General features: G+C 40.3%; 1 protein-coding gene across 2 annotated transcripts in view; it reads left to right on the top strand.

The window, feature by feature from the left end:
* PRLR (prolactin receptor) overlaps positions 1-16,935 on the top strand; it is a 231,837-nt gene extending 214,902 nt beyond the window's left edge. For both annotated transcript variants that reach the window (XM_049862125.1, XM_049862131.1), the window contains exons 5-9: positions 5,066-5,235; positions 6,761-6,902; positions 8,514-8,613; positions 12,469-12,538; positions 15,280-16,935. In XM_049862125.1, the coding sequence (XP_049718082.1) occupies positions 5,066-5,235; positions 6,761-6,902; positions 8,514-8,613; positions 12,469-12,538; positions 15,280-16,302 (1,505 nt within the window). In that variant the 3' untranslated portion in view covers positions 16,303-16,935. The remainder of the gene's footprint in view (positions 1-5,065; positions 5,236-6,760; positions 6,903-8,513; positions 8,614-12,468; positions 12,539-15,279) is intronic.
* Positions 16,936-20,329: the final 3,394 nt, after the last annotated feature.

Genomic DNA, 20,329 nt, shown 5'->3' with positions numbered 1-20,329 from the left:
AGCAAGAATTTTCTATTTATGTTTCCTTTGTCCTGCACTCCTGCACTCCCTCTACAACTGATGTCCACCTCTTCCATGGCAACCTGGAATTTCTTCTCTCTCTTCATGGAATATAGAGCTGCTCCATGGAGTAGCAGCTTTTAGAAGGGGATCATCTGGTTCTGGGCCCACAGGAGTTGTTCCAATTGTTTTGCCCCAAATTTAGTGTTGCTTCTTACCAACTACAGCTACTATGTCACAAAGAATTGGGGAGCAAATAGTGCTACTTGAGCAGCAGACTGAAGGCCAAGATTACCAGGGCATAGTTTGGAGAAGTCATTAGCAAAAGTAAAACAAAGGCAGCCTGAGAGATGCTTTTTGCTTTGCATGATCAACATTGAGCTGCAAGGCAACTCAGCAAAACTGTAGTGGACTTTATAGTTTAGCAGGAATGACAAAGGGGAATCCTAGGACAAGAGATTCACCACCTCTCTGTCAGTTTGTTGTACTATGGTAGCTTGAAGGTTGCTGTGATGCTGGAAGCTATGCCACCAGTATTTCAAATGCTAGTAGGGTCACCCATGGTGGACAGGTTTCAATGGAGCTTCCAGACTAATACAGATTAGGAAGAAGGGCCTGGTGATCTACAAGAATTGCCCAGTGAAAATTTTATGAATACCAGAACACTATCTGATATAGTGCTGGAAGATGAGGCCCTCAGGTTGGAAAGCACTCAAAATATGGCTGTGGAAGAGTTGCCTCCTCAAAGTAGAGTCGACATTAATGATGTGTATGGAGTAAAGCTTTCAGGACCTTCATTTGCTGATGCGGCACAACTCAAAACGAGAAGAAACAGCTTCAAACATCTGTGAATAATTGGAATGTGGAATGTATGAAGTATAAATCTAGGGAAGTTGGAAATCATCAAAAATGAAATGGAAAGCATAAACATCAATATTCTAGTGTCAGAGATTGAATTGTGTCCCCCCAAAATATGTTGCAATTTGGTTAGGCCATGATTCCCAGTATTGTGTAGTTGTCCTCCATTTTGTGACTGTAATTTTCCTATGTGTTGTAAATCCTAATCTCTGCCTGTGGTTAATGAGGCAAGATTAGATTATGTTAAAGAGGATTAGGGTGGGATCATAACACCCTTACTGAGGTCACATCCCTGATACAATGTAAAGGGAGTTTCCCTGGGGTGTGGCCTGCACCACCTTTTACCTTACAAGAGATAAAAGAAAAGGGAAGGGAAGTGAGCAGAGAGTGGGGAACCTCATACCACCAAGAAAGCAATGCTGGGCGCAGAGCATGTCCTTTGGACCTGGGGTTCCTGTGCGGAGAAGCTCCTATTCCAGGGGAAAATTGATGACAAGGACCTTCTGAGAGAGAAAGCTGGAGCTGATGCCCTGAATTTGGACTTCTAACCTACTAGACTGTGAGAGAATAAACTTCTCCTTATTGAAGACATCCACTTGTGGTACTTTTATTATAGCAGCCCTAGATAACTAAGACTTCTAGGTATTAGTGAGCTGAAATGGACTGGTATTGGCCATTTTTAATCAGACAATCATATGGTCTACTATGCCAGGAATGACAAATCAGAGAGGAATGATGTCACATTCTTTGTCAAAAAGAACATTTCAAGATCTATCCTGGAGTACAATGCCATCAGTGATAGGATAATATCCATACCCTTACAAAGAAGACCACTCCCCCTATTATCCTATTGACTATTATTCAAGTTTACACACCAACCTCTAATGCCAAAAATTGAGAAACTGAAGATTTTTACCAACTCTTGCAGTCTGAAAGTGATCAAATGTGCAATCAGTGCATTAATAATTACTGGTGATTGGAATGCAAAAGTTGGAAACAGGAGGGTCAGTAGAAAATTATGGCCTCGGTGATAGAAACAACACAAGAGATCACATGATAGAATTTTGCAAGACCAATGGCTTATTCATTGCAAATACCTTTTTTTCAACAACATAAATAGAACTATATACGTGGACCTCACCAGATGGAATATACAGGAATCAAACTGACTACTTCTGTGGAAAGAGATGACAGAGAAGCTCAATATTATCAGTCAGAAAAAGGCTGTAGCCAACTGTGGAACAGACATTAATTGCTCATATGCAAGTTCAAGTTGGAGCTGAAGAAAATTAAAACAAGTCCACGAGTGCCAAAGTATGGCTTCAGTATATCCTACCTGAATTTGGATGCATCTCAAGAATAGATTTGATACATTGAACACTAATGACCTAAGACCAGACAAGTTGTGGGACAACATCAAGGACATCATACATGAAGAAAGCAAAAGATGATTAAAAAGAAGGGAAAGAAAGTAAAGATGAAATGAATGTCAGAAGAGACTCTGAAACTTACTCTTGAACACAGAGTAGCTAAAGCAAGCATAAGAAATGGTGAAGTAAAACAGCTGAAGAGATGATTTCTAAGACCAACTACAGAAGACAAAGTAAAGCATTATAATGAACTGTGCAAGGACCCGGATTAGAAAACCAAAAGGAAAGAACATGCTCAGCATTTCTCAAGCAGAAAGAACTGAAGAAAAAATTCAAGCTTCAAGCGGCAGAATTGAAGGTTTTTTTATGGGGAAAATATTTAACAACACAGGAAGCAACAAAAGAAGATGGAAGGACTACACAGAGTCACGGTACCAAAAAGAATTGGTCAATGTTCAGCCATTTCAGGAGATAGCATATGATCAAGAATGAATGGTATTGAAGGAAAAAGTCCAAGCTGCACTGAAGGCATTGGCAAACAACAAGCGTCCAGCAATTGACAGAATACCAATTGAGATGTTTCAACAAATGGATGCAATGCTGGAAGTGCTCACTCATCTATGCCAAAAAATTTGGAAGACAGCTACGTGGCCAACTGACTGGAAGAGATCCGTATTTGTGCCCATTCCAAAGAAAAGTGATCCAACAGAGTGTGGAAATTATCAAACAATATAATTAATTTCATGCACAAGGAAAATTTTGCTGAAGATAATTCAGAAACTCTTGCAGCAGTACATCAACAGGGAACAGTGAGAAATTCAAGCCAGGTACAAAAGAGGTTGTGGAAAAAGGGATATCATTGCTGACGACAAATGGATCTTGGCTAAAAGCAGAGAATACCAGAAAGATGTTTACCTGTGTTTTATGGACTATAAAAGGCATTTGACTGTGTGGATCATAACAAATTATGGATAACATTGCAAAAAACAAGAATTCCAGAACACTTAAATGTGCTCATGTGGAACCTGTGCATAGACCAAGAGGCAGTTGTTTGAACAGAACAAGGAGATACTGTGTGGTTTAAAATCAGGAAAGGTATGCATCAGTATTGTATCCTTTCACCATACTTATTCAATCTGTATGCTGAGCAAATAATCCCAGAAGCCAGATTATCTGAAGAAGAATGTGGCATCAGGATTGGAGGAAGACTCATTAACAGCCTGTGATATGCAGGTGACACAACCTTGTTGCTGAAAGTGAAGAGGTGTTGAAGAACTTACTGATGAAGATCAAAGACAACAGCCTTCAGGATGGATTACACCTCAACATAAAGAAAACAAAAATCCTCACAACTGGACCAGTAAGTACCATCATGATAAATGGAGAAAAGATTGAAATTGCCAAGGATTTCGTTTTGCTTGGATCCACAATCTACATCCATGGAAGCAGCAGCCGAGAAATCAAAAGACGCATTTCATTGGGCAAATCTGCTGCCAAAGACCTGTTGTTAGTGTTCAAAAACAAAGATGTTACCTTGAGGACTAAGGCACACATGACCCAAGCCATGGTATTTTCAATCACCTCATATGCATATGAAAGGTGGACAATGAATAAGGAAGGCTGAAGAATTGATGCCTTTGAGTTATGGTGTTAGTCAAGAATATTGAATGCACCATGATCTGCCAGAAGAACAAACAAATCTGTCTTGGAAGTAGGCCAGAATGCTCCTTAAAAGGGAGGATGGCAAGACTGTGTCTCACATAATTTGGAAATGTTATCAGAAAGGAGCAGTCCCTGGAGAATGACATTATGTTTGGTAGAGAGCAAAAAAGAGGAAGACCCTCAACAAGATGGATTGACATGGTGGCTGTAACAATGGGCTCAAACATAGCAATGTTTGTAAGGATGGTGCAGGACCAGGCAGTGTTTCTTTCTGTTGTACACAGGGTCACTATGAGTGGGAGCCAACTCGATGGCACGTAATAACAACAGGACAAGTGATGGCTTGGCCCAGACTGAACTCAGCCCACGTCTAGGGAGTTGCTAACAAGCTCTAAGGTCACCTCACATATTTCCTGATTTATGCACAGTGTCTGGCATATAGTAAGCACTCAAAAAATGGTAGCTATCATTTTTCTTGTAGGAATTCAGTAAACATTTGTTGAATGAGTGAATGGGTCAGTAGACTATTGTGAAGTCACTGAAAGCATCATTACCAAAACTCCAGGCCTCTCAGCATACTTTAATAATTTAATATCTGAGAGATTGGATTCCATTCAGCAGAGACAGTAATATGTACATTGAATGTAAAATGTAATCACTGAAGCAAAGCAAGTGCAATCTGTAAACCTGTTACCTACGAAGTTATAAATATGAATAGATCTTTCACAAAAACAGTGTGTGTGCCACCAACGAGAAACTTCCTCCCAGCTGAGGGAAATAAGCTATTTGAAATCCCTCCCCTGTAATCTTCTGCCCCCAACACTCATTTTCAAATCCCAGCCTAATCTGTATCACCTGGTCCTTGTCATTACGAAGATTATTTGGGTAGCTATCCAACCTTAACCAAAAACCAAACCAAACCCATTGCCATTGAGTCAATTCTGACTCATAGCGACCTTTGGACATGTGACCCAAAATGGACGCAAACCTCATTTTTAAGCACAAACGTGATTGATCATGCGTTTAGAAGCAGGAGACAGGGCCCTTGTCTTCCAGGGCCTTATAATGCAGGTGGGAAGAGTGGGTCAGTACATACAAAGTGTGATAGAAAATGGTAAAGGACTAATAAAGGTGGCAACCAATGAATGCTACTGGAGTTTTTTTCGTATCTACAGTTGAACCAGACCCTCCTGTGAACCTGACTTTAGAAGTAAAACAACCAGAAGACAGAAAACCGTATCTATGGATAAAATGGCTTCCACCCACACTGGTTGATATAAACTCCGGTTGGCTCACACTCCAGTATGAAATTCGATTAAAACCTGAGAAAACCGCAGTGTGGGAGGTGAGTTAACCAAAAGCTTTGGAAGGAAGCATGTTCTTTTGCAGTGATGAACCCTCACAACTGAAAACAGATCGTTCCTCCTAAGTACTGGGCAGCCATGTTGGCTTCCCAGGGCTGATGTGACTCACCCATGTGTGGTAGTGCCTTCTTCCCTCTGGTGGGATTGATGGAGGTGCTCATCTTCACAGCTCTCCCAGGGCTAGTTTCTTGCTGCATGGTCTCTTCCACGAGGTCCCCAACTTGCCTCCCTCAGCATATTTTAGGCCTAGACACCTATGAGAGTACTCAAATGACATTCCAAACCAAAACCAAACCCATTGCCTTGGAGTCAATTCCGACTCATAGCAACCGTATAGGAGATAGTAGAATTGCCCCATAATGTTGCCAAGGAGCAGCTGTTGGATTGGAGCTTCCGACCTTTTGGTTAGCAGCCTGAGCTCTTAACCACTGCACCGACATTAGGTGAACAGAAAAAATATCTATGTGTAACCTGTCCATGATCAATGGCTATGTATTTAAAACAGTTCAACATAAAGAAATAACACAGTAAATTACAGGCATTATGAAATTCTACCCTTAAATACTTTAGTATACATCTTTTTAAAAAAAAAGAATATTTTCTAACATAGCTAAAATAATAAATAATATCACACATAGGGAAAAATAATTATAATTCCTTAATATCATCAATAACCAGTCTGTATTCTAACTCCTCCAATTATTTCAAAAATATCTTTTATAGCTAGTTTGTCCAAACCAGAATCCACTCCAGCACAGCACATTGTGACACATTGTTATATCCCTTTTATCTCAATGCACTCAGAAAGCTGGGCCTGTTGTCTCATAGACTGTCCCACGTTCTCTTTTATCTCATTAGTTACTTGTGGTATCATTTAGCTAATTTCACTACGCCCTATGTTTCCCGTAACTGGTTAGATTCAGGTTGAATAATTTGGGGCAAGAATACTTCAGAGGTGATATTATGTACTTCCTCTTGCATCTAATCAGGAGATTCAGTATCTGTTGACCACTGTTAAAGATGCTAAAACTAACTGTTGAGTTGGGGAGGTGACAACCTGATCCCTTAATTGTACAGTGATGCTTAATCTTGTAGTATGATTTCAGCATACATGGTTGCCTACTTCCCTTCCACCTAATGATTTTAACACCAATTAATAATCCTTGCATCAGTTATTTCATTAGGGTTTTCAATATAACAATTTTCTAATTTTATGTATTTGATTTAATGGAAGACTAGTTGCCTTCCATAAAGTAGAGTTTGGGGAGATATTTGTCTACCTGAAATAGAGTTCAAATGGAGAGAGAAAATCTGTTAAATTTTTGTGTGAGCAATTTTAAAGGGAAGAAAGAGATGGGGCTGAGAGGGTGGAATGGTGAGAACAGAGTATCTGCTAAGTCTGGTTCATCAGCCTGACTCCTCCAAAAGCTTACTATTAAGAAAAAAACTCTCTTGTCTTCATACCTAAAAGCAGAAGTAACATCTGTTTTCCATATTCCTCCTTAGACCCATTTTGCTGGACGTCAGACTCAGTTTAGTGTCCTCAGCTTATATTCGGGACAGAAATACCTTGTCCAGGTTCGTTGCAAGCCAGACCATGGATTCTGGAGTAAGTGGAGCCCAGAGAGTTCCATTGAAATACCAAGTGGTAAGTGTCTCAACTGCCTTTTGTTTATCCTCCTAAATATTTTTAAAACAGAGTGTAGTTAGTAAATTTGCATGGCTGCTAACCAAAGGGTCAGCAGTTTGAATCCACCAGGTGCTCCTTGGAAACTCTATGGGGCAGTTCTACTCTGTCCTTTAGGGTCACTATGAGTTGGAATCGACTTGACGGCACTGGGTTTGGTTTTGGTTTTTTTTACCTACTGACAGAGAAAGTATTTTGAGCCTTAACCAGAAGAATAAGCAGAAATGGGTTTATCATCTCTCCACCCAATACAGAAATTTGGGAGGATAGCATGCTCCCAGGATCATCTAGGTTAAAGCTGCAGACCTAGACTTGGCATGTCTCAAAGCCTTCATGGCCACTTAAATTTGATTCCCCCCATCTCCACCACCACTATCATTTGGAGGGTCCAGCTAAAGTTGTCATCTAGTTCTCCCAGAATGTGTTAGGTATTATCTCTTCTCAAAGGCATGAATTGATCTTCAGTCTCTCATATCAATGACAAGTTGGTCTCTTGGTCAAGACAGAGCATGTATTAAGCACTTCATTCTAACAAAGTGCCATTAAATATGCTGACTTGTATTACGCAGAGCAGTGATCATTCATCTTGTATTTCTACAGAACTTTGCAGTTTACAAAGTCTTCGTTTGGCTACCATCCAACCGTCTCAGATGTTCAGAGGGAATATAATTACCGTTAGAAATTAAAAGCAAGGAAACTGAAACTGAGTAAAGTTAGGAGTCCTACCGAGAGCCAAATGACAAAGCCTAGCTCTTCACACAACTTTCCTGGACTAAGTACCAATGCATTCATTGGCCTGGCATACAGGAAGAAACACAGGATGGTGCATCATAAGACTTACAAATGCATCTAGTCCAGCTTTGGATCTTACTAAATAAAAGAACAGAGTCTAGAAGCAGACTATTGTTATGTTATGTGCCATTGAGTTGATTCCAACTCATAGCAGCCCTATATGGCAGAGTAGAACTGTCCCATATAGTTTCCTAGGCTGTAATGTTTACAGGAACAGATTGCCAGGTCTTTTCCCCTTCAGGGCCAACAGGTGGATTCAAACCAGTGACCTTTTGGTTAGCATCCAAGCACTTAACTTTTCACCACCAGGGCTTCTAGAGGCATACTGCTTGGGTTCAAATCCCAGACTGCAACCCTATAGTTATATAACCATGGGCAAGTCACTGTTTGAGTCTTCATGTCTTCATCTGTAAAATAAGGCAATACATGTAAAGGGGTTAACAGTATTTCTGGCTCCTAGTAAGAACTCAATAAACGTTAGCTTTTATTATTATTACTGCAACTGACTATGCAATTTTGAGTTCCCCCTCTAAGGATCACAACAAATAATATATGTAAGGATTTTGAAATGTGTAGAGTATATTAAAATATCTAAAACATATTAAAATATTAATACTGTTGGGAAATAATAATCCCTTTATTAGGGTTAGTTCGATTGCTTTTCAAATGAAAAGAGGTATAGGTAGGGGAAAAAAAACTCTTGAGTTCAAACGTTTCATTCGTTGTTTGTTTTTAATAATACTGCATGTGATCAAAGTGTTCTGGCTGCTTGTTTTCCAGACTTCATCGTGAAAGATACAACTGTGTGGATCTTTGTGGCCGTTCTTTCTGCTGTCATTTGTCTGATTATAGTCTGGGCAGTGGCTTTGAAAGGATACAGGTACTTTAACGTCTCTCAGTCTCCCTCAAAATCATGATTGTCAGTGATAATGACCAAAAAGATACACAAAGATGACGGAAACCTACAGAGAGCCCAAGCACCTCATTTCAGCCATTAGTCACAGCATGTTCACTCATAAAATCTTTCATCAATGCAAACAAAAGCAGAAAAATGGACTTGTTTGAGGCTGGTACTCTTTCTGTCAAATGGAGGCCCACAGTTGTGAAATAGTAAAAATCTGGCAAGAGCAGCTAAAACCAAGGAAAGCAAATACCCTAACTACTCCACTAAGTCCAGAATCAGCCTCCTAAATTAGCCAAAGATCATTTTTCCATGTTGTTATTAGTTGCCATCAAGTTGATTCTGACTCATGGTGACCCCATGTATACAGAGTGGAACAGCTCCATAGAGTTTTCAAAGCTGTGAACTTTCGGAAGAAGATCACCAGGTCTGTCTTCCAAGATGCCTCTGTTGTTATTATTAGGCGCTGTCAAGTCAGTTCCAACTCATAGTGACCCTATGCACAACAAAATGAAACACTGCCTGGTCCTGTGCCATACTCAAAATTGTTGCTATGCTTGAGCCCATTGTTGCAGCCACTGTGTCAATCCATCTCATTGAGGGTCTTCCTCTTTTTCTCTGACTCTGCTTTACCAAGCATCAGGTCCTTCTCCAGGGACTGAGCCCTCCTAACAATGTGTCCAAAGTATGTGAGATGCAGTCTCACCATCCTTGCTCCCAAGGAGCATTCTGCTTGTACTTCTTCCAAGACAGATTTGTTCGTTCTTTTGGCAATTCATGGTATATTCAATATTCTTCTCCAACACCACAATTCAAAGGCATCAATTCTAATTCAGTCTTCCTTATTCATTGTCCAGCTTTTGCATGTATATGAGGCAATCAAAAACATCATGCCTGGGTCAGGCACACCTCAGTCCTCAGGGTGGCGTCTTTGCTTTTCAACACTTTAAAGAGATCTCTTGCAGCCAATTTGCCCAATGCAATGTGTCTTTTGATTTCCTGAATGCCACTTCCATGGGCATTGATTGTGGATCCAAGTCAAATGAAATCCCTGACAATTTCAATCTTCTCTCCGTTTATCATGATGTTGCTTATTGGACCAGTTGTGAGGATTTTTGAAGGCTGTGGTTTATGATCTTCATCGGTAAGTGCTTCAAGTCCTCTTCACTTTCAGCAAGCAAGGTTGTGTCATGTGCATATTGCAGGTTCTTAATGAGTCTTCCTCTAATCCTGATGCCCTGTTCTTCATATACCCCACCTTCTCAGACTATTTGCTCAGCCTACAGACTGAATAGGTATGGTGAAAGAATATGACCCTGATGCACACCTTTCCTCGGACTTTAAACCATGTAATATCCCCTTGTTCTGTTCGAACGACTGCCTCTTGATCCATGTACAGATTTCTTCTGAGCACACTTAAGTGTTCCAGAATTGCCATTCTCTGCAATGTTATCCATAATTTGTTGTGATCCACACAGTGGAATGTCTTTGCATGCTCAATAAAACACAGGTAAACATCTTTCTGGTATTCTCTGCATTCAGCCAGGATCCATATGACATCAGCAATGATATCCCTAATTCCATGTCCTCCTCTAAACCCATCTTGAATTTCTGGCAGTTCTCTATCCACATATGGGTGCAGCCGCTTTTGAATGATCTTCAGCAAAATTTTGCTTGCATGCGATATTAATGATATTGTTCAATAATTTCCACATTTGGTTGGATCCCCTTCCTTGGAAATAAGCATAAATACAGACCTCTTCCAGTCAGTTGGCCAGGTAGCTATCCTCCAAATTTCTTGGCATAGATGACTGAGCTCTTCCAGTGCCACATCCATTTGTTGAAATGTCTAGGTGGTATTCTGTTAATTCCTGCAGTCTTGTTTCTAACCAATGCCTTCAGTGCACCTTGGACTTCTTCCTTCAGTACCATCAGTTTCTGATCTTATGTTACCCCCTGAAATGGTTGAATGTTGACCAGTTCTTTTTGGTATAGTGACTCTGTGCGTTCCTTCCACCTTCTTTTGATGTGTCCTGCTTCTTTTAATATTTTCACCACAGAATCCTTCAATATTGCAACTCGAGGTTTGAATTTTTTCTTCAGTTCTTTCAGCTTGAGAAATGCCGAGTGTGTTCTTCCCTTTTGGTTTTCTAACTCCAGGTCTTTGCACATGTCATCATAATACTTTATTTTGTCTTGTCAAGCCACCCTTTGAAATCTTCTGTTCAACTCTTTTACTTCATTATTTTTTCCTTTTGTTTTAGCTACTCAACATTTAAGAGCAAGTTTCAGACTCTCTTTTCACATTCGTTTAGGTCTTTTCTTTCTCTCCTGTCTTTTTAATGATCTCTTGCTTTCTTCATGTACAATATCCTTGATGTCATTCTACAACTTGTCTGGTCATCAGTCATTAGTGTTCAACGTGTCGAATCTATTCTTGAGATGGTCTCTAAATTCAGGTGGGATATACTCAAGGTCATACTTTGGCTCTCGTGGACTTGTTCCAGTTTTCTTCAGTTTTAACTTTAGCTTGCATATGAGCAATTGATGGTCTGATATGCAGTGAGCCCCTGGCCTTGTTCTGACTGATGATATGGAACTTATCCATCATCTCTTTCCACAGATGTAGTCGATTTGATTCCTGTGTATTCCATCTGACGAGGTCCATGTGTATAGTCACCGTTTATGTTGGTGAAAAAAGGTATTTGCAATGAAGAAGTTGCTGGTCTTGCAAAATTCAATCATGCAATCCTTGGCATCGTTTCTATCACCAAGGCCATATTTTCCAACTACCAGTCCTTCTTCTTTGTCTCCAACTTTCACATTCCAAACACCGGTAATTATCAATGCATCCTGATTGCATGTTTGATCAATTTCAGACTGCAGAAGTTGGTAAAAATCTTCAGTTTCTTCATCTTTGGCCTTAGCGGTTGATACATAAATTTGAATAATATTCATATTAACTGGTCTTCCTTGTAGACATATGGATATTATCCTATCACTGACAGCATTGTACTTCAGGATAGACCTTGAAATGTTCTTTTTGATGATGAAGGCAACACCATTCCTCTTCGGTTTGTCATTCCCAGCATAGTAGACCATATGACTGTCTGATTCAAAATGGCCAATACTGGTCTATTTTAGCTCACTAATGCCTAGGATATTGATGTTTATGTGTTCCGTTTCATTTTTGATGAATTCCAGTTTTCCTAGTTCCATATTTCATCATTTCATGTTCCAATTATTAATGGATGTTTGCAGCTTTTCTCATTTTGAGTTTTGCCGCATCAGCAAATGAAGGTCTGAAAAGCTTGACTCCATCCATGTCATTTAGGTCACTTCTACCTTGAGGAAGCAGCTCTTCCCCAGTTGTATTTTGAGTGCCTTACAACATGAGGGGCTCATCTTCTGGCATTATATCAGACAATGTTCCATTGCTATTCATAAGGTTTTCATTGGCTAATTCTTTTCAGAAATAGATTGCTGGGCCCTTCTTCTTAGTCTGTCTTATTCTGGAAGCTCAGCTGAAAGCTGTCTGCCATGGGTGACCCTGCTGGTATTTGAATACCGGTGGCATAGCTTCCAGCATTACAGCAACACCCAAGCCCCCACAGTACCATAAGCTGACAGACACATGGTTGGAGGGGGGCAGTTTCTATAAGCCTCTGTAATTATTATCGTCCCCATTGATTGTTTATTTCAAATAGCCCCAGAATGCCTTACCCATACCTACCCTAGCCCATGTAGAGGATATCTGGGGGTAATACTAATCTTTCAAAAGTAACAAAGGAGAAGATAAGTCATTTGCATCCAATCTCATGCATTCTTTTATAGCATGGTGACCTGCATCTTTCCACCAGTTCCTGGGCCAAAAATAAAAGGATTTGATACTCGTCTGCTGGAGGTAAGTGTCAGAGGTGGCTGTAGTGGGACACACTGCTTTGTAACTATTAGCTTGGCATGTGCAGACACAATCCCGGTCAATTCAGGCTGGCCATCTCATTCGTCCTTCCCCAGCTGCACTTCCTCTTTAGCAAGTGTGTAAACAGAAAGATGTGTGGCTAAGTGACATGGTTGCCCTATTGACGTTTCTGCTGCGGAACTGGCCAGTATGTGTGTACGCACACATATGTTGTGTTCATGCATGCAGGTGTTCATGTAGTTAGTGGGATGAGAGAAAGAGGAAAAGGTGAGTGCTTTCAAAGTGCATGAAGAACCAGAAGGATGAAGGCACAAATTATCAGACCCGAACTATCAGAGCACAATGTGAGAAAACCAAGGAAACATGAAAACACACAGACATTTGCTAGATCCACCAGGTTTGGCCATAAGAACACAAGAGAAATATTTGTACAAATACCAAATTTAGGAGGAGGATGGATGTTTAGATGAATACAAAGCAGGGATCCACCACCACTACCTCCATCATAAATTGGTAAAGTCTTCCACTTGAATGATCTTTAAAGAAGGCCATAGTAACAGAATATCCAACTATAATCATTGCTCTGTTTGACCACACAGTTGAGATTGGATTGGTGCATTGTGGGCTAATGTTTCCCAGAGACCATTTAGACTGATTCAAGAGGGAATTAAATATAAGTGTTTTAAGTGAAAAGAGGGTTTAGAATATTTTTAATTTCTCTCCAGGTTGAAATATTTGGTTTCAACCTGACATTGATGTTTATAAAAGCAATTACCTATACGCTGTCTCACTTGATGCAGGTGCCATGAGGCTGTCAATGCAGGAATGTGAGAAGTGAGCCCCAGAGGATGTGTCTAGTCTGACTTCAGTCAAGCTACAAATGTTAGAGCAGATTGTAGAGCCCAGGCATTAGGGACCCTGGTCCAGTGCTCTTACCCTACTGTCCAGTCCTAACATTGGCCTTTATAGAGCAGTGTGAAGATCTCAGCTGAGTTAACTACTGCCTAGCTTGCAAATTGATCTTCTCACTACAGAGGCTTAATGATATAATAAATGCTTTGTTCTCAAAAAAAAAAAAAAATTAGTATTCTTAATTATATTATGTCTTAGTTTCTTAGTGCTGCTGTAACAAAAATACCCCTAGTGGGTAGCTTTTAAGAACAGGAATTTATTTTCTCACAGTCCAGGAACCTAGAAGTCCAAATTCAGGGCATGCACTAGGAGGTGGGCCTTCCTTGTCACTAGGCCCATGAGGACCTTGACATCCCTTGACATACTTTGGCAGTCCTTGGTATCTGTCTTCCCCCTACATGTATTCTGCTCTTTTTGTAACTCAGAAGTAATTAGGTATAGGACCCACCTTACTCTGATATGCTCTTATTAACATAACAAAGGAAAACCCCTATTTCCAAACAGGGTCATATTTACCGGTACAAGGGTTAAGCTTTCAACACATATTTTGGGGGGACATAATTCAATCCATTACCAGAATTCCAGTTGCCTTCAAGCTGATTCTGACTTACGGTGGCCCCTGTGCATCAGAGTAGAACTGTGCTCTGTAAAGTTTTTAGTGGCTGATTTTTCAGAAGTAGATCGCAGGTCTTTCTTCCAAGATACTTCTGGGTGGACTCAAACCTCCAACCTTTCTGTTAGCAGCCAAGGACCTTAAGCATTTGCATCACCCAGGGACTCCTAATCCAGAACACATTATCTGTAATCTTCAAAAGAACTCTGCCAGATGGGTACTATTATCCCCTTCTACGAATGAAGAAACTGAGGTTCAAAGAGCAACTTCTCCAAAGTCATATAACTAATAAGTGACAAAGCTAAGATTTCATCACGGATCTGTGACCTAAGTCAGAGGAACAGGAAGAAGAAGGTGAAGTAAGAGAAGGAGGAAGAGGAAGAAGGAGGGGGAGATGGAGAAAGAGGACAGAGAGGAGGAGAAAGAGAAAGTAGAAGGATAGGAGGAGAGGGAGAAAATATGGGATAGGAAAAAGAGAGGGAAAGGAAGAGGGTGGGAAAGAGAAGAGAGACGAGAAGAAATGGAGTAGAAGGAGAGGAAAAGTGGGATAGGAAGAGGAAGTAGGAAAGGGAAAGAAAGGGAGAAGGAAAAGGGAGATGAAGAGAAAGAGAAATAGCAGTAGAAGAAAGAGACAAGAATCAACTTACTCTTGCCAGATTCTAGAAAGTGGTGGTAGAGGTTAGAAAGCCAGCAGCCAGACTTCAGAGACACTCTGCCAGTGATCTCAAAAGTGTCAAATGCATTCATGAGCACAATGGTTTTAGATGTTCCACAAATGTTTATTTATTCAGTAGTTACATGTTTATTTAAATGTATGTTTAATATTCACTCTTTAAACTCATGATTATTATTGCTTAGAGAGAGACTAGGTTAAAATCACAGCTGATCTTTTAAAAGTGTTGTTGTTGGGTGCCATCAAGTCAATTCCAATTCATAGTGACTCCATGTGACAGAGTAGAACTGCCCCATAGAGTTTCCTAGACTGTAATCTTTATGGGAAGATATTGCCAGGTCTCCACGAGGTGATTATAGGTGGTCTGGTACACAAATGTCTGAAGTTTGGGAATTCTGCAAGGCTGTTGCTGTATCTCAGCAGCCCGTGGTATCAAGCAGACCAAACATGGCTCTGCCCCTAGGGTGCTGATTTGGATTGTTTTGAAGCTAACAGCTGTCTTTCCTTGTGTTTGTGTTTTAATAGAAGGGCAAGTCTGAAGAACTCCTGAGTGCTCTGGGATGCCAAGACTTCCCTCCCACTTCAGATTGTGAGGAATTGCTGGTGGAGTTTTTAGAAGTGGATGATAGTGAGGACCAGCAGCTAATGCCAGCACACTCTAAAGAACACCGAAGTCAAGGCCTGAAACGCACTCACCTGGATCCTGACAGTGATTCTGGCCGGGGCAGCTGTGACAGCCCTTCCCTTCTGTCTGAAAAGTATGAGGAACCCCAAGAAAATCCCCCCACATTCCACACTCCTGAGGTCATCAAAAAGCCAGAGAATCCTGAAGCAAATATTACCTGCACCTGGGACCCCTGGGACATTCACTTGGAAAGTAAAATATCGTATTTTCATGCTGGTGGATCCAAATCTTCAACATGGCCTTTACCACAGCCACCTAGTCACCACAGCCCGCGATCTTCTTACCACAACATGGCAGATGTGTGTAAGCTGACTGTGACCCCTGTGAATGCAGCCATTACTTTGTTGGACAAAACAGAAAATGATGCTGTAAAAGCCTCTAAAACCGTTGAGACTGGAGAGGAGGAAAAGACAGGCAAGCCAAGGGAGATGGAAAGCTCCCCTTCCAAGACTGACCAAGACATAGCATGGTTGCTGCCCCAGCAGAAACCCCTGTTTCTCTCTGCTAAACCCTTGGATTATGTGGAGATTCACAAGGTCAACAAAGATGGAGCACTAGCGTTGCTACCAAAACATAAAGAGAGCAGCAATAAGACAGAGAAGCCTGGTACTCCAGAAACCAGCAAGGAGTATGCTAAGGTGTCCAGGGTGATAGATAACAAAATTCTGGTCTTAATGCAAGACCCCCAAGCTCAAAATGGGGCTTTGTTGGAAGAATCAGCCAAGGAGGCTCCTCCGTCACATCAACAGAACCAAGCTGAGAAAAACCTGGCCTGCTTCACTGCGACACCAGATAACTGCAGACTCCAGATGGGGGGCTTGGATTACCTGGATCCCACCTGTTTTATGCACTCTTTTAACTGATGGCTGGGCTCATGGAATGATCAGTTACAGTGTGATTTCTCTTCAGGTAACACTACAGAGTCAATGAAATGCAATCTAGCAGCATATGTCCAAGAATGTGGTTAGAATGACACTACAAAAACTCACTTGCCATTCACTCCTTTCCATAGGCTCCATTTTCAGCCAGTTCCCTTTCTCCAACAGGTGATTCCAAAACAAATCATTTTGTTTCCTAACTGTGATTTGTAGATTTTCTTTTTGCTCTTAGTTATAAAATTATGTGATCAATGAAATAAAAGTACATTGCTTAGTATCCATGAGGGCCAGTACCAATAGGTACATCCCTTTGGAAAAGGTTCTCATGGTTTGGTAAAAATGACAGAAAGAAAGAAAATAGACAAAGTTGTTTACCACAGGAAGATGAAAGATATGGAGAAAATGCCATGAAAACTGCTTTTGGAAACCAATTGCTTAACCTGCGCACTCCTCTTTCATTTTATTAAACCTAAAATGGCTAGGATTAACAAAACACAACACACTTAAAGAAATAATGCATTCCAGAACACCAGACGAATTGTTTACATAGTTCTTATACCTTACTGCAGATATGCAAGTCAAAATGTTGCCTCCAATTTTTTCTTAAAAGAGTTTGAATATGCTGAGCGTGGATATCTTTCTTCTAAATTCTATTTCATTCTAAAGCCTCTAGAGAACATAGTTTGGAAAGTAAAATTTCCTTATACGAGAAGCAAATGAATTTCATGTGGTATCTAAAATGTTTTCCTGCTTCATTTCAGCATGATAGATAACTTATTATATACTAGTCTTCTCATAGTAGAAAAAATAAAACCCCAAAAGACTAATTTTAATTTAAAAGATAATCACAGCAGGATCTTCACAGGAATACTGCCTTATTGTACATACGAATTCTACTTTAATACAAGCCCGTAAGTTAAACATTGTATTTTTGAAGACTATTTTTCTACCACTTAGGTAAAATAAAAGGCTATTTTCTACCTTCCCAGTACAGCTGTTTACGTATTCAGTGGGTACGCTATTTTCTGCTACGAGGTTATAATGAGGATTTATAGTACATAGTAGTATATGCAGTCCCTGTTTGTGGAGTAAAATGCCATATCAACACAGAGCCCGCTGAAGAATATGAAGCGAGTGACGAAACTTAATTTCCAACACAGTGTTTTATAGTTTATCTAGTCTTTTTCAACTCTAAGTATTTTAAATGATGACAGTGACAGCCACCACCAACCTAGGGTTTTAGGACTCTCCACAGACCAGAAATGAATTCTCCTGTGAGCTTAGGGCCACTCTAGGGCTTTTGCTTTTCTCTGGTAAACCTTCATAAAGCTAACATGGAAAACAAAGAGTGTTGACCTCTAGCAGGCTGTTTCAGAGAGAGGGTTTTTGTTTTTCTGAGCAATCTTAGGCAGCAAAGACATTTAAAGCAAAACCAGAAGTTAGTTATCTCTCTGGAGTAGATCCATTTGCAAAATCTTGGCAGAGAAGGAGAGGATGCTCAGGTCAGAAGTGTCCAAACAAAAGTTCTAGGAAACCAGTCATCCATGGAGCAGTGGAAACAACTCAAAGGCCAGGGTATGGCAACAAGGATCTTCACCATGGCAGGCTCCCCTATTGGGGTCAAAAACCTGAACTTCATTTGAAAAGGAGCATGTGTGAATCCTCTGTTCCTTGACCAGCCTCCCTTTGTTTTTCATTTTACCTGAGGGTGCAGGCCCTGCATGAGCCCAGATGTCATTGCTCCATTTGTCTTCACTAGCTGGACAGAGAGAATGTGAGCTCACCTCTGTGAGTTACATGTTCCACTCCACAAAGACCGTATTGATAGAACAGGACTCAGAGGAGCCCTGTTGCTGGAAAGGGAATACATTGCCAGCACTTCCAGAATTGCAATAGTAATAGATCTGAGGCTCTCTTTTCCCAATATATGAACAACATCCTGGGAGAAAAGGAAGAATTTGGGAAAGTTGTTCAAGCTTATTCAATCCCCTAGATTCTTATTACTCAAAGTGGTCTTAGGACAAGCAGCATCAGCATCCCCTGATCACTGGTTAAAAATGCAGAATCTCAGGCCCATCCCCAGACCTATAGAATCAAAATTTGCATTTTACTAAGATCCCACAGATGACTCAGATGCACAGTAAAGTTGGAGAAGCATTGCCCTTGCTGACCATTTCCACTACAGAGTGTTATAATTCATGGAAGCCATCCTCTTAGACAGTACGGATCAAACCTGTTTGACCTGTAGTTTGTAACTGCATAGTGCTCAGAACAACACTGGCTCTAAAGAGCAGGTGTAACTAACACACACACATACACACACACACAAAATATGAGTGATTTAAGACTCACATAATGGTAGGATGACTGGCAAAGGTATACACAACTTCCAAGAGGGCCCAGGAATTTTTTTCACCTTGAGAGGCTGTACCTTTAAAGCCAACACTGACAAAACCTTTCCCAATCTAGTCCATTCTTCTCTAAGATATGTATCAATTACTCTGGTAGCTTGACAACTTGAAAATAACCTATTTTTGACATATAATTTGGCATATATAAAAAAAGTATGCTATGGCTTGAACTAATTTCCCTAACCAAAAAAATAAATAAATAACTACTCATTACATAAAATCAAGACTGTATTTCTACGGTCAATTAGTAGTATTTATTTGAAATTCAATGGTCTAGCATATTTTCTATCAAATATACAGCTGGTCAAATGAAAGGATTCAGAATGGGGCTCTAGAGATGTGGGTTCTAGTCTTCTGCTTCCTTGGACAGATTAATTCCCTGTCTTGGCCTCAGTTTCCTCATCTACATAATGGAAGTGTTTGACTCTGTGATCTTTAAAGCCCTTTTAAACTCCAGCTCCTTGATTCCATGGCTCACTGAATATTTCCAGCAAAGGTGATTCTACCCAATCTCTTATATCTTCATTAAGTTAACAAATGATTGTTCTTTATCATGAAAAAACAGCTTTCAGCTCATTATACTTCACCTTTAAATCATCAGTTCCAGTAGGTCTTAATATACTGCATTTTATAAATTATATAGGTACAGTTACATATTCCAAGTACATATGCAAATACGTACAGAGAGAAGAAGAGGCATGACATAGAAAAGAGGTCTATTGCATGAGGATCTAACTTTTTTTAAATGGCCTTTTGCTGAATCAAGCCATGCTCATTTCTTGCTAAGCCCATCAGCCCCAAATCTCTTTTCTTGTATCTGACTGTTGCTTCTGACATTTTTTTCTTTTTGTCTCTTCATGGACCATTTCACAGTTGACAGCCTTCTACTCTGAGTTAGAAAAAAGTCATATTCTTATAAATAAATACCTAAATATTCAAATTACAAAGCATATGGAGACTAGGTATAGCCAGTGTGTACTTTATGGAAGCTTATGACCCAAACTGCAAAATACTGCCTGGTCATTTTTAACGAATGGGTATAAGGCACCCTGATGTAAGAACAAGTTATTATCAGCAGCGTTATTGACATTTAACAGACTCTACATTCTCCTAAGTGCCTCAGACCAATCCTTGTAGGCAATTATGTGCCAAAGACTGTGCTTTAACTGGTGTTGGTCCGAAGGGGGTCAATCCCTTACCGCCTGTACAGGATCTAGGCAGTTTGACTTCTTGTCCTGTAGTGACCCAACTGACCCAACTCATATGAGTTCATGAGCAACCAGAGGCTCCCAAGTTCCAGGGAGAAAGTTTTTTATCTCTTTCAGGAGGTTGCCCAGCACGCCCGTCACTTGCAGAAAGACTTGGCCCTGCCGTTTGTAACTTTCCCATCTCCTAAGAGTAAACAAGAAAGAGACAGATTTGTACACATGTTACAAAGTGCCTTTCTTCACTTTTCTAAAAATGTTCTCTTTTGCAAGATAAGTATATTGATTGGAAAGTCAAATTTACTTTATCTGTATTTCATCATTTATATAAATGAACGGAGAGGCAAAAAGTTGAGAAGCCAGAAAAGGAATAGTAAAATAGTCCAAGGACCAACC

The sequence above is a fragment of the Elephas maximus genome, chromosome 2 (genome assembly GCF_024166365.1).
Source record: "Elephas maximus indicus isolate mEleMax1 chromosome 2, mEleMax1 primary haplotype, whole genome shotgun sequence".
Lineage (NCBI taxonomy): Eukaryota > Metazoa > Chordata > Mammalia > Proboscidea > Elephantidae > Elephas > Elephas maximus.
The sequence above is the reverse complement of the archived record's forward strand: the minus strand, read 5'-3'. Positions and strand labels throughout refer to the sequence as shown.